This window comes from Zalophus californianus, chromosome 9, assembly GCF_009762305.2.
Source record: "Zalophus californianus isolate mZalCal1 chromosome 9, mZalCal1.pri.v2, whole genome shotgun sequence".
Lineage (NCBI taxonomy): Eukaryota > Metazoa > Chordata > Mammalia > Carnivora > Otariidae > Zalophus > Zalophus californianus.
Window position 1 is genome coordinate 128550423 of NC_045603.1, and position 26440 is coordinate 128576862.

Sequence of the window (26440 nt, forward strand, 5' to 3'; positions counted from 1 at the left end):
AATTGGAACTATTGACACTTGACAAAAAGAGCTGTCATGAAAACACACCACAGCCTGTTTGTGATGCCATCAGCCCCCAGGTAGAGCAGGAAAGGGCTTTGTCTCCTGGTACAGCCTAGACCGAAGGAAAGGATTTGAGGCAAGAGAACCCTTGTGTTCCTCCAGCGCATCGTAAGTCCCAGTCCCTGGAGGCTGTCAGGGACTGTCAGGGGAACAGAGCCCCCCGGAGGTGCTGAAAAGGACATGCGCAAGATGGGTAGTGGTTGAGTGGGAGCAGCTCCGCCTGGGTGACACGTGCTGGGTTCCCAGGTCCACTCACCCAAATCCCATAGCACGCCAGCCTCCCAGACGCCCTACGGGACATTCTGCATCTCTTCCCCGCCACGTGAATCACACTGTCAAATACCAGGCTTCATGCCTCCTGACCACAAGCACATCGCTCGGGTCTGTATTTTTAGGGCTTAGCATATTCTGTGTGGTTAACAAATGGCTATTCCTGACATGAATTTGGGGGATAAAACAGGCAGAATTAGCCCTAAGTCTCTGCATGTGGCCAATTGTCATGCGTGCTGCTCTCCTTGTAAAACTTTTCTTCAAAGGGATTTCAGAATTACTACTTTTCGGTCTCAAGGGCAGTAAAAGATTAAGTGATCTCTCAGCACAAAAACAGACATATAGACCAATGGAACAGAATAGAGAACCCAGATATGGACCCTCAACTCTATGGTCAAATAATCTTTGACAAAGCAGGAAAAAACATGCAATGGAAAAAAGACGGTCTCTTCAATAAATGGTGCTGGGAAAATTGGACAGCCACATGCAGAAGAATGAAACTCGACCATTCTCTAACACCATTCACAAAGACAAACTCAAAGTGGAGGAAAGACCTAAATGTGAGACAGGAATCCATCAAAATCCTAGAGGAGAACATAGGCAGTCACCTCTCTGACATCGCCCACAGCAACTTCTTTCAAGATACATCTCCAAAAGCTAGTGAAACAAAAGCAAAAATGAACTTTTGGGACTTCATCAAGATAAAAAGCTTCTGCAGAGCAAAGGAAACAGTCAACAAAACAAAGAGGCAACCCACAGAATGGGAGAAGATATTTGCAAATGACACTACAGATAAAGGGCTGGTATCCAAGATCTATAAAGAACTTGTCAAACTCAACACCCAAAAAACAAATAATCAAGTCAAAAAGTGGGCAGAAGATGTGAAAAGACACTTCTCTGAGGAAGACATAGAAATAGCTAACAGACACATGAAAAAATGTTCATCATCATTAGCCATCAGGGAAATTCAAATCAAAACCACATTGAGATACCACCTTACACCAGTTAGAATGGCAAAAACGGACAGGGAAAGAAACAACAAATGTTGGAGAGGTTGTGGAGAAAGGGGAACCCTCTTACACTGTTGGGGGGAATGCAAGTCGGTACAGCCACTTTGGAAAACAGTGTGGAGGTGCCTCAAAAATTTAAAAATAGAGCTACCCTATGACCCAGCAATGGCACTTCTGGGTATTTACCTCAAAGACACAGATGTAGTGAAAAGAAGGGCCATGTGCACCCCAGTGTTCATAGCAGCAATGTATGCAATAGCCAAACTGTGGAAAGAGCCGAGATGCCCTTCGACAGACGAATGGATAAAGAAGATGTGGTCCATATATACAATGGAATATTACTCAGCCATCAGAAAGGATGAATACCCAACTTTTACATCAACCTGGATGGGACGGGAGGAGATTATGCTAAGTGAAGTAAGTCAAGCAGAGAAAGTCAATTATCATATGGTTTCACTTATTTGTGGAACATAAGGAATAGCAGGGAGGACATTAGGAGAAGGAAGGGAAAAATGAAGGGGGGGGGAATTGGAGGGAGAGATGAACCGTGAGAGACGATGGACTCTGAGAAACAAACGGAGGGTTCTAGAGGGGAGGGGGGTGGGGGGATGGGTTAGCCTGGTGATGGGTATTAAGGAGGGCATGTACTGCATGGAGCACTGGGTGTTATATGAAAACAATGGATCGTGGAACACTACATCAAAAACTAATGATGTATTGTATGGTGACTAACATAACATAATAAAATTAAAAAAAAAAACACACCCTCAACCTTCTTTGTAAGAGATCCATAAGATAGAGACACACACACACACACACAAAGTGATCTCTCAGAACTTCCTTTCCGGCCCGATCTTGGGGTTAACAATTCCATGTTTTTAGCCATCCCTGACAGAAACAGCATCCCATTGGCTGGTTTTGTTTACTCCAGTAAACAGAAGTTCTGATACCACGTAAAGGATGCAGCTTTAGCAAAGCAACCCCGAGCTACTGTAGACATCTTTGGACCAACAGATGTGGTCCTCTTTTCTGAGGCTTTTCTCATGCTCTTTAGTGAAACAGCTGGTTTAAAATGTAAAATAATCGAATTTACTGCTGGGAGACTTGCTACCAACCCACTGGAAAATTCCACTGGGTGGGAAACGTCCTACAACCCAAGCTGTTTTATTTTGGTTGTGAGAAGGGTTCCTGGTAAAGGGAAGGACTCCAGAGATTTCAAAAAGGAAGGAAAAAAATTCAGAAACCTTTCATCTTGTTTTTAAAACAATTAAATTGCCCATATTCCTTACTGAAAGAGAAGAGAAGGGCCTAACCAAGTCTAACTGGAAGCGGGAAGAGGGGCTGTCTATTGGCGTGGCGGTGACACTCAATCCCCAGGCTCTAAAAAAACAGAAAAGGAATTTTCCCTTTTCCTGCGCTCTCAGGGATGTGCTGAAGAGCACTTTCTGCAGAGAGAGGAAGAGACGGAGAAGAGCTCACCCTGTTACCAAGTTCATGTCCTTCAGTAAAAGAAATCTGGGATCCCCCACTTATTACACCTGTGGACTCGGGCGAGTCATTTGATCTCCTTAAGCCTCCAGTTTGTTCATCTGTAAAATGGGTACATTCACAGAGCCCAACCTTTCTTTAGGACTAACGTAATGAGGCTTCATGAAAATAATACACATAATAAGTTACAGAGAGAGCTAATAGTAGTTTATTATGTAAGGATGAAGGGTTGAGAGAACCACAGGAACAAAAAGAGAACAGAGGGTTTATTATTTTTTAGAATTAAGGATGGACAGATCCTTGATGTCGTTTAGTACTTTGCCTTGATTCTAGCTTTACATAATGGAAATGATTCGTAAATGGAGATTTCCACCCTTTGCATTAGAACCTTCAGAAATCAGTCCGAACTGGGCCCACAAGTGATGGAAGGGCACATCTAAGAACTTGAATCTTTGAGTTGGAGGGAGCCTTCAAACCCCCTATACCAACCTCCTATCCAGTTGGTTCCTCTGTCCGTTGAGTTACAAATCCTTTTATTCACTTATTCACCAACATACTTCTACAGTTCCCTCTCGGTCCAGGCACAGTTCTAGAGACTGCATCCCAGGAACTGCCCATTCGTCATTGCTGACAGCGCCACGGGCGTGAGAACAGTCTGTCATGGCTGCAAGGGTGCAATGCCCAACTCCAGCCCATTCTTCATTTCATTGGCCCCATTTATAATTCCTTCTTAGAGGGAGGTTAGAAAAATTTGTTCCAGAAGACTACCTATAAATATGAATGTATCCTCATTTTTTCCCTAACTCTTTGGGGTTTACAAAACTCCTATGTATCTCAGAGAATTTGTTAACTTTCTATGCCTCAGTTTCCTGTCTTGAAGGGCATCTGCTACTTCATCCTGAAATTATGTCTTCATGGTAAAGAATCTGAGCTCAAGTGAAGCGTTGCATGGGACCCTTCGTGTCAAGGAATACGGTTAGGGATTTGTGTCTAATCCAGCCCCAAAGAGTCAGTGACAACATGTGTCCAAGAAGTGGCAAGAAGGATTTCTTGCAAACACTGGGAGAGAAACAGGACATTTCTACCCAGGGGCTGCCTGTCCAGGGATGATGAATAAAATTCTACAGATCAAGGGAAGTACAATTCAGGCATCCATTTCAGGTGGAATTTGGCCTTAGGAAGAACCGATCACAATGAGGGGCAGGACCAACGGCACTGAGTCAGAACCCTTTCTGTCGGCGGAACGTCCAGCAGCAGGGGGATTAAAAAAGAAAAATCCCGGATAACGAGGGGCTTTACTGTGAGCATCCTCACAAATGGTGTTGCCTCACCAAGGTTTAGAGTACTGCCATCTGGGTGGCTGGCACATAAAAATACAGCTGAAATACAGACTCATTCCTTGCCTGTGGTTTGCCTTCCACCCAAAGTCCCGGAAGGTCAGACGAGTGTTCCTGGGACCCCTCTGTCCTTCTGCTGATACAAGTTCCTTTGCACTTTCTCATCCTTCCCTTAGAGTTGCAAGTGACTAAAAATGCCTCACAAAACGGCAGCTTGCTCTGATTTTCCTGGTAGCCTCTTGGATGTTACCACAGGCATGAAAAGTCCCCTCGAAAGCACCGGCCCGGTTTGTAATTACCGTTCCAATCGGAGCTGGATTGCCATTCAAATGCTGCCAAAGCCAGAATGTGGCCGGTGGGTGGTGGTGGGGGGGGTGAGGCTCAGGACTGGGAAGGGAGTGGAAAATGGGAAGACAGCTGGTGTTTGAAAATGTGGGAGAGACCTGGAATTCGGTGGGAGGGAGGAGGGGAAGTGTTCTGAGTGAGGCATTTCAGAGCAACGTGGCAAGAAATAAGCCTGTCTTGTGCTCCTTTAGAGGTGGTCCCAAGATCCAGGCTCTGCCCTCCGGGGTTCGTGATGGCAACGGGATGGCACCTTCGCTGCTTCTGAAATCTGACAAGTTCCGTGTCAAGATTGAGAGGACCTTCAAAGGCATTCCAGTGTTTGGGGTTTTAATCATTAAAAGAAAAAAAAAAAAAAAAAAAACCAACCGGTAAGTTCCAAAATGGCGCAAGGCTTCTTTTCCTCCTTGCCACCACGGCACAGTGGTACCAGTTTGGAAACTATGACACTCCGTCCCAATGTGATGTAGAGAGGAGCCATCCAGAAATTACAGAAGGGTGAAGAGTGTGAAGGGCACAGTGTGAAGAGTGAGGTAGGGGGACTGGACACGTGTAGTGGGGGCTCCTCCAAGGCATGGCTGGGAGAGCTCTGCCCACCCGCTGACAAGGAGCTTCTGTCCCCGTCAGGCTAATCGAAGGAGCAGTCTCCCCACTCAAGGGGCCCTGTTCTCTCTAACTGATGGGGTCTGGCTGCTGCACCCGGGGCGACGAAACGCTCGCTGCTGGTTGTCACTGACTAGCTGCTGAGAGAGAAGGAAAGAGAAAATTCTTACCTGGGTCCCCTGCCTACCCGTCTGCACCCTGCATGGCCATTTACAAGTTCTATAAACCCTGTTTCAACACCAACGGTCTGAGGGGATGAAAATGACATGATGCTCACAGCCATACACTAAAATGTGATGTTTAAGGGAGCAAATAAAAAAATCAAGCTCTGTGGGACAAATGGCCACACAGAAGAGTAAGGACAAAGTGCTAGGGGTGGAGGGCCCACAGGGAAAGATGAGAGGAATCACCGTGACAGGTTGCCGACAAGGACAAAAATGGGTGATGGTAACTTACTCTCTTTTTTTCTTATCTATTCTGAGGGAAGATGGGAAAAAATGGTGTCAGTATCCTCGACACATGGATATTTATAGATTTAAAGTAGTCATGTGTCTCTAGAAATATATGATGGCAGAACCAGAAAAAAATCAGAGAGCTCAGTTAGTCCATCCAAGAAACTGAGAACCCAAGAGTTTAATGAAGGGCTCAGGCCTCCCACCTGTCTAACCAATGGTGGAGATGTGCAGGCTACTTGTCCCAGTGCTGTGACTGGCACCAACTAGGGGCTGGGTGTCATGGAGAACAGAGGTCCTCGTCCCAGCACCACGCTGGCTGCAAGGACTACTTTCCAAGATCTCATCAGAGCCACAAGTCCCAAATCAAGCTCTAAGAACGCCACCGTCTCATGAATTAAGGGCATTCCTCTAACTGTCAAAAAATATGCCGAGAATGTTGACCAACCTTTCTTCATTTCCATTTACAAGAGACACGATGAAACTTGTTTCAACTATTTTAGCCCGAGCTAGACCAAAGAGCTATGCGGGCAGCACTACAAGTAAGTTATGGAAGGAAACCAGAAGGACTCCTTTCCCAAAGCTTTAGTAACATGACAATCAGCCACCACGGGAAGAACCATGGTGTGGTTGTGCTGATAAACACAGCCGTGGACCAGGTGTAAGTGCGCGCCTTCCCGTTTTTGAGCAACATCCCACAATGAAACAGTGTGGTTGCTGGTATGGACTCCAGACGAAGGACTGTGCACTGTGGTGGATCATCACTCAGTAGGGCTCGATGAAAAAGGATAGTCTTATTTAGCTCAGAAACATCACAAAGCAATTCAAGTCTCTGCCACCCTGCCTTCCTGCCCCTTCTAAAGCCAAGTTTGGGATTCCTGAGTCACGCTGCCAGCAAGAGAACACATGCTTGTCTTCCTCTGGCAAGGCACTCTGTCACTTAATCTATAGACCATGGTTTGAAGGTCTTCTAAACTGCTTAATTTTCTTTCTGAAATCAGGAGAACGAGACCCACAGAACTGGAGAAATCACATTAGCGCACAAAGAGCAACATCAAGAAATAAAACAACAGGCTTTCCTCTACCAAGAGGAGTTGATGTGTCATCTTTAGTTTATCAACGACATGACTAGAATGGGTGCTTTCTGTGACTGCCTGCTTCTATTTAGTGATTCAAGAGAGACCATTTGGATATTTTAATTAACATAGCAGAGCAAGCAACGTAAGTAACTTACTAACTTTCTTAGCTCTGACTTTTCCCTTATTGGTGACACCAAGGGGAATGTTATACCTGGCTCAATTACATGGCTTCCAAATCTAGGTCAATACCGTCCTGACTGCCACCATGTTACCCCGAGAAGCTGATTGCCACCAGATAGCCCCATCCTTTCTTCTAAATTATCCCCAAGCACTTGTTTGTGCGAGCCCCCCTCCGAGCCAAATGAGTCTGTTCGTTTCTTCCATAGCCGACAAGAAGTAGTTTGGGACTCTGGGCCTTTGTTCTCCTGCTTATACTCTCCCCATCTTGGCCCAGAATTCTACTCTTCCTTCAAATCACGCCTCTCCCACGAATGTTTCCCTGGTCATTCCAGTCCTTGCTGATCCCTCTCTCACCTGTATTTGTAATGTTGCTTCTGAAATACTGCAAACACGCTACCTTATATGGGTCTGTATCACCCACCGGCCGGACTCCATTGGAGGGGCCCCTAGGTGTTAGAGCGAGCTCTAGGAGCTGCCAGCAGTGGGAACCCCAGACACAGTGACGGACAGATGCCCACACTCTCCTGCCATCAATGAGGTGATGCTCTGCAAGCACCCTGGCTCCTCATCAAGGACGTGTAATATCTGGACAGCTGTTAAGGGTAAAGGGTGAAGTTCAAGGTACTCAGACCCCTTTGCCTTCTCAGGCACCATGTGCACTGGGATACTTCGGATAAACAGCCCTTTTTTTCATTATTTCATCATTAGAGAGTTCATTTAAACTGAAGTAATCTTGATATTGCCAAAATTCACTATTCAGCTGAATAGCCATTTAGGCAACAGCAGTAAGAACAACAACAAAACAACAGCCTTCACAAATTGAAGCCGATACTTCTAGCTAGAAGGAGTCTGAACTACAGCTGAAAGCAGAGAGCAGCCCTCTGCGTCTGGCTTGGGCTCCTGGACAGCACGGACCCCAGAATCGGGAGTGCCGACGGGGCGTCAGGGCTGGGCTCTCCTGTGTTCAAATTGAAACTGACCAGTAGAGGTGGGGCTGTGGCTTCTTTGTCCAAGATCCCAAATTCCAAGACCTTGCAGAGATAAGCCAGTGGTGGGGGGGGGGGGCAGGTGGGAGGGGCGGCGTCTAGCCCCAGGGTTGACAGCATCCTGGGGTCCTCTTTACAAAGACCTGCTTCACTTTCTGCCCACTGGTTGTCAGGCTCCCACTGGCTTAATCAATTAATCATTCAAATGATCCATAATTCAAGCTCCCCAAAGTCCAAGATCAACACCCAGTCTTCATCTTACTTGATTTAATAGCAACAACTGACACAAGAACTTTCTCCAACCCGAAGCACTTCCCAAGATACCACAGTGCCCTGGTTCTCTTCCTGCTTCACACGCTGCCCCCTCACAGTCCCGGGGTCTCCAGGACTCAGCCCTGGGACCTCTCTTCTCCTCCATCGTTCCCTGCACCCCCCCCCACCCTTGGCCATTTCATCCAGGTTCACGGCTTCAAAATACATCTGGAAGCTGTCAGCCCTCAAATACAGTCCATCCTCATGACACACGGGTTCCATACTTGTGTAAAATTGCCTCCTTGCTAAAATTTGTAGCCGCCAAATCAATGCTTGCCATGCCTTTGCAGTCACTTGTGGACGTGAGCAGAGAGGCTCCAGCTGAGTTTCTAAGGCGCACTTTCCCAGCTGAAGTCAAACAAGGCGACACTCTACTCTCCTGTTTCGACTCTCACGCTATAAACAAGTATCATTTTCATGGTCTAGTTAGTGTCATGTTTTTGACTTTTCTGCACATTTTGTAGATTCACGGTTTAAAACGGCCCCCAAGTGCAGTGATGAAGTGTCGTCTAGGGTTCCCAGCACAAGAAAGTGGAGATGTGCTTATAGAGAAAATATGTGGCTAGAGAGGCTTCCTTTAGGCGGAGGTTATGGGGCTGTTGACCATGAGTTCAACATTCAGGAATCGAGACTATATATTAAATAAGGTGTCACTGAACTGAAATACATGTAAAACAATATCAGGCATCGATGAGTAGATGAAAATGCAGGGACCAGAGGCTCATGAGGAATCTGACCCTGATCTCCCCTGGTAACAGTGGGTCAGTATCTACTAGTTCAGGGTCAAGGTGATGTTACAGAACATCATTACTGTGCATAATGAGAATCGACTCTATCTTGTTGCAGACCAGATCTCTCCCCAGAACTCCAGACCTGTGTTCCAACTGCCTTCTCGACCTTGCAAACTTTTAACAAATCAAAATCCCGAGCCCCTGGTAATATTTCTGCAACCTGCTCTTTCCACAGACTTTTACTTCTCAAGTAAGGGAAACTGTACCCTTCCAGGGGCTCAGGCCAAAAAGACCTTAGAATTATCATTGATTTCTCTGTCTCTAAAACCCTGCTTTTAGTTTTTCAGAAAATCTGCATGACATTACCTTCAAATTTTATCTGGAATCTGACAAGTTCTCACTACTTCTCACTATGTCCCTCTGCCAACCTAGCCCAGACCCCACCATTTCTCACTTGGATAATTCCAGAGTCTTCTAACTGGTCTCCCTCCTTCCACCCTGACCCTGCACCCTGGCATCTCTCCTAATTCCCACTTGTCTCCTAGAAGTATCCTGGTAAGAGTCAGATCATGCCATGCTTTGCCTCAGAACCCTCCCAGGTAGGCACTAAATAAATAATCTTTAAGTGATGAATAGTGTAGCGCTACCAGACATTATTCAACCTGCCTGTTTGCCCTCTGTCTTTCACAATGCTGTTAACATTTTGAAGTCAGAAATGCTGTCCCTACATTCCTAACACCAAACCACTGAGCATGACACATAAGAGGAATTTAATAAGTGCATGCTGAATGACTGGAAGAAGAGAAGAGAGAGAAAAATGCTAATTTTCATCATGAACCTTGGGTTTTTATCAATTTAACAAATGTCTTGCAGAGATAAATAAGATAATTCCCCCTGTAGAAAAACCTGCAGTGCAGTGGGAGACACTGATACATATGGACCCTGATGCAATGTAGTCAGAGCCATGGTGAAAAAGTGGTCAGGAAAAGAACTACAATGACAAAAGAGAGAATGGGTGTTGGGAAATCAGCCCAAAGGGGGCAACATGTAAGGTGAGTTTTGATGGCTGAATAGGAGTTTGCCATGCAGCCTGGGTGGGGGTGGGGAGGAAACAGCCCAAACTCTGCTGCTCACTGCCCAAGGTACAGGTCTACAAGGTATGAGCTCCCCAATGTAGCCTCTTCCTTGCTCTAAGAGGACTCCCCAGGCATCTCAGTGCTCAACAAATATGAATGATTGGAACAGCTACATGCCCACAGAGCTCCTCTCTCCCTCCTCACTCAAAGAAAATTCTGTATCTGACAATGGGATTACTTGATGGCTCCACTTGCCACCCTTTAGGGTAGCAACATCAAGGGCCACATCTACACATTGTTCCCAGTGCCCAGACTCATCAGCATCTGACATCTAAACAGAACCAGATCACAGGGATGACAGCCGCTTAGAAACCCAGAGAAAGTGCCGTTCCTGGGTTCTGCCAAGGCACAAAGAAGCAAAAACCCATTTGGAAAGTGCTAGAGCTTTCCACTGTCAGAGCCCAATAGGAGAACAGTGTGATGCATATGTTAATATGGACACTTGTGTCAGAACATCTGCCCTGCAGCCTGAGAGTCAGCTTCTCGCAGGGGGAAGCTGGCGAGTCCCAGCAGCTCCTTGTCCCGGTGGGGGCCAGGGCCGTGGACCGCGCTGCAGGCAGCAAAGCCATCCTGGCAAGGAGACCGGACACCATGACTTCATGGGCCTTCGCATTTCCCGATTCCCCTGCTGAAACAGGCTTTTCTCCTCTGCGTCTTTGAAGAGAAAGGAGGAGAAGCACTCCTCCCCCCAAAAAAATTCATTTTTATTTGCCGCTTGCCTGGGGGCTTAGACTGAACTGGAGAAATCCCACATACACACTGCACACACTCCCGCTCCTACCCCCCACCCCCCCTCCGCCCGGGGCACATGCGTGCAGCTCCCAGGTGCAGCGATTCCAAGTCCCCCCCGCCCCCACGTTGGGGTCCAGCCAGGTCCTGCTGCATCACTTCACCAGCCCAGAACCGAGAACGCGCAGGGCGCCATGCATCTCATCCAGGCCTGGGTTGTGCTGGCTTCTCTGTGAGCAGAACCATCTCCCCCTCTCTGTCCAGCACACACACCAACCAGGGACACGGTCCCCACCCATGACGCTCACAGCGCCTTTATCTCCTCCTGAGTCTGTTGCTTCCCTTTATGTTATTCTCCGTTCCCCTTGGCCAGCTCTTCTCTCCTGTCCTTTGGGCACCTTTAAATACGAGACGGTTGTGATCTAACACCCATGTTATGCCAGCACTCGAAGAGCCAAGAAGGGCCCCGGAGGTCATTTGGAGTTTCCCACAATGCCCTGGGCCCAAGGCTGGTGAGGTTTGAGGCCGGCTTGCCTCAGCCTGGCCTGAGAAGGCCGTACGATTGTACCTCAAACCAAACAGGAATGATGCCAGTCATAGAATATTCCCTCCTCTCTTTCAGGGCGGGCTGCCTGTTCCCATGAGGAAAAGCCATCATGTTGTGTATGACGAGAATTCAGCCTTGGTCTCTGTTTTCCAAAGTCTTTTCCAACTCCCTTTCCCCCCGCTCTCAGACATTCCCAGCTTGTACCCTCTCCCCAGACTTTTCCCACTCAGGGCTTTGGCACCAAGTTGATGCCTCCGCCTGGGACACTCTGTCCCCTCACAGCCCCAAGGCCGGATGCCTCTCCACATGCAGGCAAATACCCCAGCCTCGTTCCTGTGCCCTTAGCCATCGTAATCCCCCCAGCGCCTTGCCACTCCATTGCAAGCTCCCATTTTATCTTCTTCATTTTCTTCCCCTTTTATTTTCTTCATTTTCCATTTACCAAGGCCTGAAACAACCCCATTCCTCACATCTTTGGTGTCTGTCACTCCCAACTAAAATGTGCGCTCCATGAGGGCAGGTGCCCTGTGTGTCTCCTGCACTGCCTTCACCCCAGTGCCTAGAACAGCGGCTGGTACATAGTAGGCACCTTAGTATACATTTGCTACATGAGTGAACACATTTGTGTATATCAAAGTCTCGAAAACCAGCAAGAGCGCCCATGGCCTTTCTCCAGGTCCCCAGAAGACAGAAGGCGCTTCTCAGCATGCAAGTGTTCACCTCTGCCACAGCCTTTTCTGCATTCTGAATGTTTGGTACAAAGAATGTGGGGTTCTGATTTTAGGAAAGACTTTAGTTCTTGGCTTCCCCAGTACCGATAGGGACTGGTTACTTCAAGAGTGACTTCGTCAAGGTACGAAGCAGGTTCCTCCTATCGATATTCTCTTTATGGTCGCTGCCAACTCAACATTTTACGTGTTCTACTTGTGTCTGCACCTCATCATTATCTTACCGCCTCACTGTAAATCACTTGAAAACACGGACATGTATGCAATATTTCTGGCATCAGAACCCGGGCATTCATCCAAATCAACTCCAGGCCTCCACTCAGGCCCACACCCAAATTAGACAGGATTTCTCCCCAACTATTAAAAGGTTTCAGGGGAAACTGCTTCTCTTCTAACTCATTCCAATGTCTCTCAGCCTTTTTATTCTCCCCTCAAGGGGAACGAAGACAGTTGTGATCCTGTGCCAGGCTCAGGTGCTTTAAGACAGACAAATTGGACCCAGACACACACACTGTGCTTACCAACATAGCCCGGGGTCCCACAGGCTGTGGACATCACATCTCCTTTGCCCTCCATTTTTGACAATCCAAAGTCACTGATCATTATTTTGGATTCCTCATCTTGACTGTAGTACAACAGATTCTCAGGCTGGAAGGAAAATAAGAAAAAAAACGGACAAAGTGTGTTTAAAGCTGGCTTCATTGTGGGACACTCACCAAGCCACGAAATCTTGTTTTTTTTTTTAATTTAAATTCAATTAGCCAACATATAGTATATCATTAGTTTCAGATGTAGTGTTCAATAATTCATCTGTTGCGTATAAAACCCAGTGCTCATCACATCACGTGCTCTCCTTAATGCCCATCACCCAATTACCCCATCCCCCAACCATCTCCCCTCCAGCAACCCTCAGTTTGTTTCCCATAGTTAAGAGTCTCTCATGGTTTTTCTCCCTCTCTGATTTCTTTCCATTTAGTTTTCCCTCCCTTCCCCTATGATCCTCTGCACTGCTTCTTATATTCCACATATAAGTGAAACCATATGATAATTGCCTTTCTCTGATTGATTTATTTCAGTTCTTAGCATAATACCCTCCAGTTCCATCCACATTGATGCAAATTATAAGTATTCATCATTTCTGATCAAGCCATAGAATCTAATCACAGTTTAAGAACATGCTTGACCTTCAGACATAGTAAATGCATTAAGAAAAGCAGTGTTTAGTAAGAGCGATGTCGAGGACCCTGCACAGTATTGGACACTTAGAGGTTTTCAGGAAATGTGAGTCCCTTTCCCTTATCAGTACTTTGTCTACTTAAAAAAGTGTACCTTATACTGAGGCAGCCTCGCATACCTCTCAGACTTGTCAGTTTATTTCTTGGGCTGAGGGAGAGGGGTTCCCCAGAAATGACATGACTTCTACAGGGGCTCTTCTGTTCCCTTTTTCTGACCCTTGTTGGCAACCTCTCTCTAGTCCAAGGGTCTCTCTTCCCACCCTTGGTAAAGTCCCGTGTCTTGCCATTCTGGCAGATGCGTCCCACTTTCCCCTCTCCTGAGCCAGCGGACCCCCCCGCCCCCCGCCCCGCTCACTCTGCTTCCTGGGAAATAGAGGGATGTCATCACGGAAGACGCAGCACTTCGTAGCCACGTGTCCTTAAGTACCCTGAGCTTCTCTTTGCCTTTCTGGAAAACATGGGTCGCGGTGGTTCTTCGTTTGCTTCCCGGAAGAATACATGACAGAGCTTAGCTCGACATGTGGCAGAGGTGTGATCACGGTTCCTGTCCCCACTAACGTTCTGCACCTCAGGGGCACCTCCATGGCGGCTCCATAGGAGGGCCCAAGGGGAGGCAGTGCAGGGGTGCAGCAGGGAGACAATGAAGCTAATAAACCTTCATTGCGTAGTGTTTTATGAAAAATTGGGCTATCATTCTTAGCAAAAAAGAGAGAGAGAGTGGAGCTCAGGGAGACTGAGGGAAATGTTCCAGCCTCTGGGGCCGGGCCAGTTCTGCCCGGACGGAGCCTGAACACAGAAGGGCTGTCTCAATTAATGGTGTTGTCCCTGAGGGAGATAATGTTGAGGATTGACACCTCTCCTGTTCCCCTACTAGGAAAATTCCGAAGATTGACCCAGCAAATAAGCAAATCACTTCTCTCCTTTACATTAAACCTTAAGGGAAACACAACAGGAAGACTCGGAACTGGGGAAGCCACTTCCCCTCACTGTTTCTTGTCTGGCTCTTCTCTCATCCCCAAGAGTGAAGCAAAAGCGTCTCTTGTCAGTGGTTTGTGGTGAATCTTTGGCTCCTGAGTGTTGAATGTGAGGAGCCATTCTCTCATAGAGTGACCAGGGTTATTTCAAAAAGTGGTTCTGGGCCTGGCTGCCCAGCAGAAATCACCTGTGACAGCACAAAATGTCTGCATGTCTTCTTCAGCGGATTTGAGATGGACCCAGGCCTCTGGATGTTAGAATCCATGGGGGGATTCTGATGTACAACCACTACTGTGAGGAGATTCTGAGAACTGCCTAAGACCCCGTCCTTGACCAAACTGTAGTCAGCCCTCTTCTTGATTAGGCCTCGACCTTGGCCTTCTGTGTCCTTCCTGCCTTGCTGGGACTGCATAGTCCAGTCTTAGCAAGAATCCTGCTGAGTCAGCAGAGGAAGAATTCCCTCACCCTTGATATGTGGCCAAGTTCTTTACCTCCCACCTTGGATGTCATTTAAAAAAATGTATTCAGACACTCGGTAAAGACAGTAAGGAAAACTTTATTCAGGGGGACCACTGCCATGGGGTTCTGCAGTTGAAGAGGAAGAGTGGACTCAGGTCCTAACACAATAAGGACAAGTGGAAATTTATACCGAAGAGCAGGGGGAGGGTCAGTGGATGGAAAATTACTAAGAGGGGATGTCAAGGGTCGGGGACTGTGGCTGCAGCAGTTTCGGAGGACCCTTGTTGAAAAGCAAGCCCGGGCGGGCAGATATGGGGGGGTAAGGAATCTGGTCAGATCGCAAGGGTGGGGGATGTTCACCAAAGCGACTCAGTGGGATTCTTGCTCAGCCTGGACTACATGGGCAGAGCCAATGGGCTAAGGACAGAGCCCAAGGATGGAGCCTGGTCAGAAAGAAGACTCAGGAGGGGCTGAACTCAAGTCTGGTCAAGGGAGAGAGTCTACCAATGTCTAAGAGTTTCTTGGCCAGCCTTTAGCAAGAACCCGCTATCCTTGGCATCCCTTCTTAGCAACTTTCTATCTACGACCCTCGTTCTGCTCAAAGGCTATAAATCCCCACGTGTCCTTGATGAACTTAGAGTTGAACCCAACGCCCTCCCTTATTGTGATATACTTGCAGTAGCCTTAAATAAAGTCTTCTTTAGTTTAAAAAGTGTCAGAATAATTTTTTTTAACAGAACCCAAAAGAAAAAAATACTATCCTTCATCCAAACTCATAACGCGAGAAGGAATGGCACTTAACATTCACGGTGACATTAATTCCGTGGATGAAGCATGCGGTTAGAAGAAAATCAAATGTATGCTTGAGGGTGTTCTCAAGGAGTTGGAAGAGAGAATAAAATGGGCCAATCAATAATCGAAATAAGAATAGTGCTTAAAAAATGGGGTGAAATAATCTCATCAAAAGGTGCACATGGTCCATGATGAACAGTACGGATCTGATCATGGGGCAGAGAGGACTTTTTTTTAAGGTTTTCTGATTTTTAATCTTCCTGATCCAGTACTTCTGCGGCTGAACAGCTAAGTAAGGAGTGGGAAGCCAGTGACCTCAGGCTACTCAACAAGGCTGCCTCTAGGCAAGAGATTGCCATGGGGCCAAACACCCCTCCTTATACATTCTTCCTCCAGGGGATACATTCGGGTCAGCAAAGCACTCTTTTGCAGGACAATTACCAAGGAGGGTTCAAGAAACTGGTCATTCACAGCCTAGATCAGTACTTGTCCACAAGCATCTCCTGACTTAGTAAAGATGGTGGGGCTTTTTCTTGAGGGGGGGTGGGGAAGAGGAAAGTGGGAGAGAAGACAGGCCCAGGGGTACCCGGATGGAGGCCCCCAGTTGGCAGTAGGAGGGCTCGGTCAGGCAGGAGGCCCAAGGGGGATCTGGCAATTCTGCCTGGGGTCCCAAGAAGCCCAGGATTCACCCCCCCAAAAATAATGTCCTTTATTTTATGACATCCTTGCAAGACAACAGGTGGCCAGTGCTGGAGTTGGAAAGTCAATACCAACCCTTTAATAGTTCACGTAACAAGCTTTTAAAAGGTCTGAATCAACAGTTCCTACAAAGTTAATGTTATACACAATCACTCTCCTAATTCAGTGATTCCCAACTGGGAGCAATTTAGCACCCCAGGGGACATTTGGCAACGTCTTTGGTTGTCTCGGCTATAGGAGTGGAGTGGTCCTGGGTTCTAGTGGGTAGAGGTCAGGGATGTTGCTCAGCATCCTACAATGCACGGGCCAGCCCCCCACAACAAAGAACACGGTGCAGGGGCTGAGAAGCCCTATCCTGATCTGAGGGAGCTGCAGTGGACATTTCCTGCCTCAGTCCCTTGTTTTGAAAAAAGGACAACTGACTGTCTCTAGTAGCTTCCTGGGGCAAGAAGACACAAGACTACTTTTCTGGAGGAAGGGGGAGGAGGTGTATTCGCACGTGAGGGTGCAGTGGTATCCCAGATCGTGCCCTAATCTTAAACTGACCTCATCATGTTCTTGGCCCTGGAGCATACACTTTGTTTTCATTTTTCTCAGATGTTTATGAAAATTTAATAACCCTAGCCCAACTTCTGCCATGTAGCTCAAACTACTTTGTGCCTCTGAAAAGCAGCGACAAAAGGTCCTAACATGGCACTGTTCTTTCCACAGTGATCAGCCTGGCGGTCTCACAGCTGCCGGGGCTGGGAGCCTCCAATCCTTCTCTGAAAGCACTGTGTGGGCAGAAAAAGCAGTTTCTCCTGTGCAGCCCATCTGCCTTCCAAAGGGGGAATACACAGTGCCCCTCGAGGAATGTTCTCTATGTAGGAATGCCCATCACGGGACACCTCTGCGGTCGGTCACCACGTTAACTTGTTCAGAGAGCTGCCTCCTGTGTTCTAGAAGCAGGGAATCAGCATTTGGTGAGGGCACCAGACAGCCGAGCAGGCGCCACCGCCTGGCATAGAGAGGCCAAGTGGGCTTAGCCCTCTCAAGGGCCTCTAGGTCCTGAAGATTAACCAACGGGGCTCACAGCCCATTGCAACTCTCAAGAAGCCTGCAAAAGGCAAAAGCTGTAAGGACTCCATCAACATTCCCAAATACCCTTGTCTGGCAGTTCTCTAAGAATATTCCCAGGGTAATATCAGCATCACCTGTAAACCCCTTAGAAATGCGAGTTCCCGGGGCCCACTGCAGACCCACAGCATCAGAACCTCTGGGGTGGGGCCAGACAATTCTGACATAGGCTAACATTTGGGAGCCACTCCCCTAGCTGCTGGAAAATACCACAGAGAAGAAGAGGAGAAAACTTCACAGTGAGACCTTACGAAAAGAAAAGCTATACCATTTATTCACACCCAGTACTAGATAATGGGCAGATACTGAAGAGCTGTTTTAAAAAAGGCTTCTGGTTTGTTCTTTAAATTGGTTTAGATTTCACAAAGTCATGCAGAGCATGGCTTCACTGCAATAAAATCCCTGTGTTTATGAGGTGAGTGCAGGTATGTGGGCTGGAGTGGAGTTTCTGTCTTTACTGGTGCAGTGAGCTCTAGGGCCTGGGCCCGTGGACGCTGTAGAAGGAAGCCTCAGTCCAGCCTTCATTGCTTTTTGCTGTTCCTCCAATCAATATGTTCACTATCTACCCTTGCTGGCGTATGTTTGATATCTACCCTTCAGTATCTATACTGACCGGGGAGGGATGAAATGCCAAGGTGCCCGATGAAGGCCCCGATCCTTCAGTGGTATTGGGTGAAGGGTCAGTATGCCAACTCTTCATCAAGAAAAGATAACACTGTAACCTACAGAACACCGGGGGAAGGCTGTGATCGTAGGTCGTTCAACCTGTTTTTCTGGATAACCTTCCATTTGTCTTCTTCCGTCATGCCCTCTATGTACTCGCTTCCTTTCTTTTTACTCAGGGTGGTGTGCCGAAATGGGGCCAGAACTGGGGGAAGACTGTGAAGAACTGCACTGGGAGAAAGGTTTTCATGGCCAGTAGGTCCTGAACAAAATTACCTTTCAGGTCGGCTTGAAGCAAGACACAACCTACCTCCCTGGGGCCCTTTGGCTCTATTGTGGTTATAAAATCTCGCAAATGATGGTGAGTGTCATTGATCTACATCATCTTTCTTTGGGTCCCAAAGGCCCTGACAACTAACAGTACACAAATGTCCACCATTCATTCCACCCATATCGCCATGAAGGCAACCTCATCCATTTTCTGGAGCTGATCCTCTTGGACAGGTGCATTGTGGGTGGAAGAGTGGTCGCGGAGGATGTTGCTAAGTGACGGCCTTACCTTGAGGTCCCTGTGGACAATGCCCATTCTATGGAGATAGTAGACAGCATCCAAGACTTGGCGGATCAGAGTGCTGGCATCTTTCTCTGTGTAAAATCCTTTCTCCACTATCCGATCAAACAGCTCTCCGCCGGATACACTGTTGTTTTTTTTTTATTTAAAAAAAAGAACAAATAAGAAATTTGAGGGGACCTGTGAAATTGTTCAGGGAAAGCCATCAATAAGAGATTTCAATATGACAAAAGAACCAAACTTTATTTCCAAATAAATTCCTTTTCAGATTTAAGTTTTGCCCCATGTATTCCCCAGAAGCTATACCAGGGAAGCGTTTCTATGTCGTGATGGTATGAGTATCCAGAATGAGATAAAGGCAATACAAATAAACCAGGGCTCATGGACTAGCCAGGACTGAGAAGTCTCTTCTGGCCTTTACTTCCATCCTGCTATGACAATGTAAAGTCAGAACAACTTTCTAGAATATTGGCATCATCAGATATAGGGAGATGGTGGATAGAATGCCTCCTTCACATAAGGAATTATCCTTAAAGGTCTGGAGGGTAGGGAGAATGGGGGGCAGCACTGTGGGCAAAGCAGTGAATAGCCAACAGGAATGTTTGGGTTCTTGACCAAGTTCTGCTCCTAATATGGTGAGGGCATGGGTGTTCCTTGAATCTCGGACCTCAGTCTTTTTATCTGTAAAATAAAGGGGTTAATCTAGTCAACCATATCCAACAGAAGGTAGGGGCATGCCCTCGGAGGCATCAGAACCTGAAAGCCAATTGTGATTTACAAAAAAAGGAAGAGGCACAACACACCATTACCTTGTTTAACACTGATTTTTGGTGACAATATTTACTTTTAATTTGTTTTGAAATTCATGCTGCACTATACGTTTTCTTTGTGTTTACTGTGTTTGTTATTTATTGTATTTATTGCCTAGATTGGCAAAGGTCAAACAAGCCGTGGTGGACAGGCCCCAGCTCCGATATTTGCTGTTGCTTTGAGTTTAACGAAGTAACAGAGCTGCACAAATCTAACTCGGAACAATCTCCCAGCCTAGCCTTCCAACCCGCAGAATATATACTCCTCCAAGAAACACAGTGCTTCTTTCAAATAATTACACCATCTTGGAAATCAGCTTCAAGGGATATATTAACACCATTTTCCTGTATAAAAAGAAAGAGAATTTCCAAAAGCAAAATGAAGATGATTTATTTGAACTGTTAAAATCATACAACAGTTTCCCAAACAACTTTTACAGCTTTCATAGATATAGTAAAAGACATGCCCTAGCAGTAACACACACACACACACACACACACACACACACACACACACACACACACACACACACACACACAGAGCTCTGATTCATTTTCAGCAAGTCATGGCAATTAATGGGCAATAGCTGATCCACCAAAACCTTCCTTTTAAAAAACCAATAAAGAAAACCAGTTGTGGCTATAAAAGGCCTAGGTGTTCAAGTGTCTCCCATTACCAAGAGTCATTCTAAGCGATGTTGTGTTTGGATAATGTCTTGTTTCCAAAGCAAACTGAAAATCAAGATAAGGAAAGGAAAGACTTTCAGGAGCAATAAGCAATTCAGAGAGTGAACAGAATGGAGACATCAGGGCAAAACTACCTTTTGATGACCAGGTTGTCTAAATGGTCCACCCTTAAGTAAACCCAGATCCCAAGAGCTCCCGCTCTCAGCAGCAGGACATCAAGCTCTCACCAGGCTTCATGTTTTCAGATCCTTCTTGCCATGAGTTCCAGTGGAAGAACTCTGTAGACCTTGAGGGTCTTCTACAGAACGTGTCTGTGTTCACTTCATTTGATCATCTCTTCAAGCATTCATTTAAGACTCCCTGGGTGCCCGCTAGGGGCCACCTACCGTGCCCTGTGGATGTCAATCCTGGCAGCATTAGCTCTGAAGGAGGAAAGGTCTGTTTGGATTCTGCCCCTCTTCCTCCTCTGCTGTCCACCCACATTCCAATCATGGCACCCCTTCCAAGTGCTCCCATGCTTTCTTACCACTGGTCTGCCTGCCGCTCACATCCTCTGTTCTGCAGGCTGCTGGAAGAGCTCAGGCAGGAATGCTCATCTCCTGACCGCCCCCACCTCCCACCCTGAGTACTCTGCGACCCACCTTTGCCAGATTCTCTCCCTCCTTCAAAACTGATCTCTCCTGCTTCCCATTCTCTCAAAGTCCTCCCTTCTCCTATGTGATCTATAAGGTATTAATAGATCCTATTGAATCAAATATTTGTCCTCCGATAGGGCAGCTATGCAGTAAGAACTGAAGCATCAGAGTCGAAGTGTAATTGTAACTGTAGCACGTTCTGTCACAGTCTCCATGCTCCGCACATTTGATATTTCAGTTCTGAAGTTTCAAATTGCACCAGGGCTTTCTTCTGAAAGGGCTCAGAAAGTATTTGGTTTCTTTAGAAACCAAGGCAGAGGGGAGAAGTCAAAAAACTTGCCAATAAAAAAAAACCCATAAGGATACTCATAAAAATGTCTTAAAATTTGCAAATCACTGTATACTTTTCAAAAATCTCCTTAAGCATACACTTCAAATGGCTACTGTTAAGTACTAATAACTGTTTATGCCCCCTCCCATATTCATGTGAAGCCCTAAGCCCCAGTGTGATGGCATTTGGAGATGGGGTCATAGGCAGGTATTTAGGTTTAGATGAGGTCAGGAGAGTGGGGCCCTCATGGTGGGATTAGTGTCCTTATAAGAAGAGAAACCAGAGTCCAGTCCAGTTCTCTCCTCTCCTCTCCTCCCCGCCCCCCACCGCCATGTGAGGACACAGCAAGGAGAAGGCCATCTGTAAGTCAGGAAGAGTCCTTAAAAGGAGCCAAATCAGTTGGGACCTTGATTTTGGATATGCCAGCCTCCAGAACTGTGATGTCTGTCATTTAAGCTGCCCTGTTTCTGGTATTTTGTTATGGCAGCCTGAGCTAAGATACCCACTTATTTTGAAAACCATCTGTGAACCACCAGAATCCCAGAATCACTGATGGGGAAGTAAGTTTAGAATTGTGGTGAGGGGTGTGTCTCATTTTCAGGCCTGCAGATCATGAATAGGTTGGGTGGTTTGGCTGCTGAGCTGACTGACAGGTTGCCTTCTTCAATCAATATCCTTTTACAGCACGTTTCCCAAGTGCATGGTTTACAGCTCCCTGTTAGAAATGGAGTACCCCAATGAGAGCATGCCAAGCACTGGGACGGAGTTAGAAGGGTCAGGGATCAGGTGATGGGGAAAAAGGAGTAGAACCATCATGACAGATCAACAAATAAAATTAATTACTGGTGGCTATGGGAGAGAGGTTCACTGGGGGGGGGAGTGTAGATGTAGAAAGAAACTGGCTATTGGGGTGCCTGGGAGGCTCAGTGGGTTAAGCATCTGACTCTTGGTTTCAGCTCAGGTTGTCATCTTACGGTCATGGGATCGAGCACCACACCAGGCTCAGTACAAAGTCTGCTTCAGATTCTCTCCCTCTGCCCCTCCCCTCCTCTCTTAAATAAATAAATTAAATTAAATCTTAAAAAGAAAGAAAGAAACTACCAATTAAAGAGGAGAGGACAGACATCATTCAAAAATTCTCTATTCTTATTTTAAACTTTTCCATTAATTTAGAACAACCTGTCTTTGCTTTGAACTTGGGTTTGCTCAGTCTCTGATCTTCCATGTCTATTACATTGTCCTGCTATACCTGCATGTGAATTTTAAATATGCAAATATGAAATTGCAACAAAATTTCAGTTTATTTGTAAAATTTTAAGTAGGGCAAATCTCTTCAAATTAAAGAATCATTGTCAAGAAACATAATTTCAACGCTGCTGGATCAAGTACACGGTAAGTTCTGATTCCACCACAGCATACCGCGACATAACTGAGTCAGCGTACCATGTACCCACTGTTAGTACTGGGTAGACCAAGCCATTCTTTACATGCACTTGAACTTCTCCATGCAGTTTCCATAGATGTGATCCCCTTGTTTTAAAATTCACTGATAATTATAACTTAAAAAAATTTTTTATCTTACAACAATTTCTACACATTCATTAAAAGACAGTACTTGTGCTAATGCTGAAAAATGGGCTCCAAAAACCTGCTCCTCTAGAAGTTAGGTATAATAAAATATGAAGAAGGCTGCAGGAAACCAGGATATGTCACCCCAAAATATGCCTCCTTGACATAAAATTTACTTTGAGCTGCAAGCAATTAAGAAGCAGTAAATGCAAGAAAAATATTCCCCCTCTTTTGTCTAAAGGCAAGAAATAAGTTCTCCTTTTATTGGAGACAGACTCTATCAGCTCACAGACTGCACCAGGGAATGTACAAACAAACCTCATTCAACTAACTTTTTAGCTCCCTAGACTCCTCACCATTTACCATCCCTGGCCCAAACCCCTCTGCGTTGTCAATTCTTCACAAATTTATCGTTTGTGTATAGAAGCTTCCAGCTCTGATCACTCCACCCAGGTCTTCATTCTCTGGGGAAGGATCCCAAGTAACTGCCAAACTTCATTAACATGTGTGTTTTCTTCCCACTAATCTGTCTTTGTCTATTTCATCTTCAGAGCTAGCCAGGGACCTGAAGAGGGTCAAGGAAAACCTTTTTCTCTCCCTCAAAGGCCAAACAGTATAAGGCTGTACTGCTAATTTTAGAGAGCAGTCTGAGAAATACTAGCAGTAATGCTGAGATAATAAAAAGTAGTGTTATAGCAAATATGCCTTGAAATTTACAAAGACCGTTGTTACCTAACTAGACAGCAAGAGTAGAAAAGAGCTGGGGACACGGCTGCGAAGCAAGGTGGCCTTTGTGTGCCCCAGAGCAACGCTGGTTATAAATGTGTTTTTCCAGAACCATCTCCCCCATTCACATGTAGTCCTAAGAGGAAGGATGAAATATGCAGGATGTGATTGAGAGAGGCGGCGACAAATCCTCCTTTAATAATAAAAACATCTTTTTTTTCTTAGAATTCAGTTTCACAATATCTTCCTGGCTCAATCGGTTCAGAAAATTCCAAAACACAAACGCATGCCTCTCCACCTCATGGACCAGATCAGTGTAACTCCTGGTGTTCCATCATACTTCGATTCTGGCTATTTTGCCTTCTCGATGTCTGGGTGTTACAGACTGACTGGTGTTCCACCCACTGATTTCAGATGTGGAGATCCTAACCCCTCGTACATTTCAGAATGTGACCATATTGGAGGTGGGGTCTTTAAAGAGGTAATTATGGTTCAGTAAGGTCAGATGGGTCCAATATGATGGGTGTCCATATAAGAGAGAAAGAGAGAGAGAGAGACCAGAACGTGAGCACACAGATATAACACTATGGGAACACAGAGAGAAGATGGCCGCCTATAAGCCAAGGAAATGGGCCTCAGGAAAAACCAAATCTGCCAACCCCCTGAACTTGGACTTTCTGTCGTTAAGCCCCCCAGTCGGTAGCATTTTTGTTAAAGCATCCCTAGCAAAGTAATAGACTGGGCAATATAAAGGATACCCCATAATCATACAGGGGATCTTTGAATTACATTCTCTTCTTGTGTTTTACAAGATTTATTGGGGGTGGTTGGGTGGGACAGTTTCTTCTACTGTATTTGCATTCTATGCTTTGTTTAATCATCAAATCATCAAATAATCTTGTATCAAGCCAAATATGTTGTCCCTGTTTCCAAGGGACACATCGTCTACCATGGCAGGGGTGGGGTGGGGACTAAGATACACAGACAGGTAAGAACAGTGTAGATGGTTCTGACGCTGGGGGGTGGGGGGGCCGATGAAGGTGCTTTGGAAAATCCCAGAAAGACACCTAGAAGGGCCCCAGGGACAGGGCAGGAGAAGGAGAGTCTGAGCTGTCTTAAAGGACGCGTGATATTTAGTCAAGTGGAGAAAAGCCCAGGGGGCAGGCAGACCCCAGTAATTTGGATTGTCATGAAAGGAGTCTCTGGTGAACGAAATACCTTCGGGGGAATACAGTCAGTGAGAGAGGATTCCCAAAGGCAGGGAAGACTTGAGAGAACCGAGTTAAGAGGAAGGGCATGACAGGTGGGAGAAGAGGGTGGAGGCAGGAAGGAACAACATATGTTCAGCAGGCTGACTTATCTGGAAAATGCACCCGGTGAGGATGAAGTCACATCATAAAGGATTCTGCAAATAGAGCCCTGGACTCGGATGGGCTGCAGGGGAAGACAGCAAATTCTAAGCTGCCCGGGATCTAAGGTGACCCACTTCAGAGAGGGATGCTGCTGAAGGAGTGACTGTGTGTGGGTGTGGGTTTGGGGTGAGGGGCGTCGTGGGCCAAGGGCCCTTTCTGAGGTGTGCATGCTGTCTTCCAACAACGGTCTGTTGTTGTCATCCTGGAGGCCCACAGCTTTTAGATTCTCGGCCCTGTAGCCTTCCTGCCCAACCCTCAGAGGTGCTCACAGGAGCAGACCCATTCCTCCAAACCCTTGTTGGCCAGCTCTGCTGTGTGCACTGATTTTCCACCCACCCAAGCAACAACTTTCATTGCTTTCCATGGAGCCTCAGGGAATCCTTGGAATCCTCTTCTCTCTCGGTTTCCAACTACGCCCCTTCAGTTCCCAGCCGGCTGCCCCTCGAGGTGGGCCAGGGAAAGTGTGGTTATGGCCAAAACCATGGAAAAGAAACAACTAAAGGCATTTTAATTGTGTATGGGAAACTTGCTTGCCGACACCCTGATAAAGAAATTCTACTTCTGCATTACTCGTGAGGAAAGGACCAGAGGATTTGTTGAGAAATTATTAGCATGTTCAAGGTTTCGAGAGAAAATAACTCCTCTGTTCTAACTCAAAGCACCTGTTCATGTTTCAATAGAGATAATTAGAAATCATTTTTAGGTTTTTGTATTCCAAGAAAGCCAAGCATATCTTATTCCTCTTGAATCCCCAGGATCTACGACTATTGTATTCCAGTGGGAAAGGAAGAGAAAGAAAAGAAAGAAATCCACAAATAAAGAAATGGAAAACATTCAGGGTCCAAAATGCGGTTCAGAGAACCGAAACAAGCCTGAGATGAGTGGTGTAACCCTTTTTGAGCAGGCTCCAGGACCTGCCTCACCCCTGGATGACAGGAAAGAGCCAGCCGAGGGACTGTGGAGGGGAAGAGCTTCTGGGCAAAGGGGTGAGCCAGTCCCAAGATCCTGAGGACAGCAAAGGTCTTAACAGTATTTGGGGATCAAAAAAAAGGTCAGCAGTGACTGCAGTCTTGTGGGCAATGGGTAGAATGGTTGAGAAAGAGGAAGGCCCAGATCACATGGCACCACATGTGACAGATTGAATGTTTGTGCCCCACCCCCCTCGATTCATATGTTGAAAACCTAATCCCCAATGTGATGGTATTTGGGGGTGGGGTCTGTGGGAGGTCATGGGGCCATGAGGGCTCTCACTGGCACCCAACTATGCTGGTGCTCTGAGCTGGGACTTCCAGGCTCCACAAACTGTGAGACATCAATTTCTACTGTTTATAAGCCACCTGTCTATGGTCCTTTGTAATGGCAGCCCAAATGGACTAAGGCACAATGCAAATGAATGTTCAAACAGGGTGTGTTTTTTCCACCTTTGGTAAGAAATCATTAGAAGGTTTTCAGTTGAGGGACAGGTGAACTTATATTTTTTCATGATCACGCTGGCTGCTACGTGGAGAATGGGTTGTAGAGGCAAGAGTGATTACAGGCAGATCACTGAGGAGCTACCGCGGCCATATCCGGGTGAGAGAGGAGGGTGGTTCAGCCTGGGGAACACTGGAACTAGAGAGAAGTGGACACACGTGGGGTACGTTTTGGAGAAGCAGTAGACAAGACTCACTGATAAGGCTGACATGGGCATGCAGGAAAGAGAAGAATCAAGAATGCCTCCTAGATTTTTGGCTTGAGACACAGCCAGGTGGTAGTGCCATTATTTGAA

At 46.5% G+C, this 26440-nt stretch overlaps 1 protein-coding gene across 4 annotated transcripts in view; it reads right to left on the minus strand.

The window, feature by feature from the left end:
• The window catches only part of CAMK1D (calcium/calmodulin dependent protein kinase ID), a 428325-nt gene that overhangs the window by 45442 nt on the left and 356443 nt on the right, over positions 1-26440 (minus strand). For all 4 annotated transcript variants that reach the window (XM_027592067.2, XM_027592070.2, XM_027592068.2 and 1 more), the window contains 2 exons: positions 18492-18630; positions 12515-12641 (listed from right to left, as the gene is read on the minus strand). In XM_027592067.2, coding sequence (XP_027447868.1) covers positions 12515-12641; positions 18492-18630 — 266 coding nt within the window. The remainder of the gene's footprint in view (positions 1-12514; positions 12642-18491; positions 18631-26440) is intronic.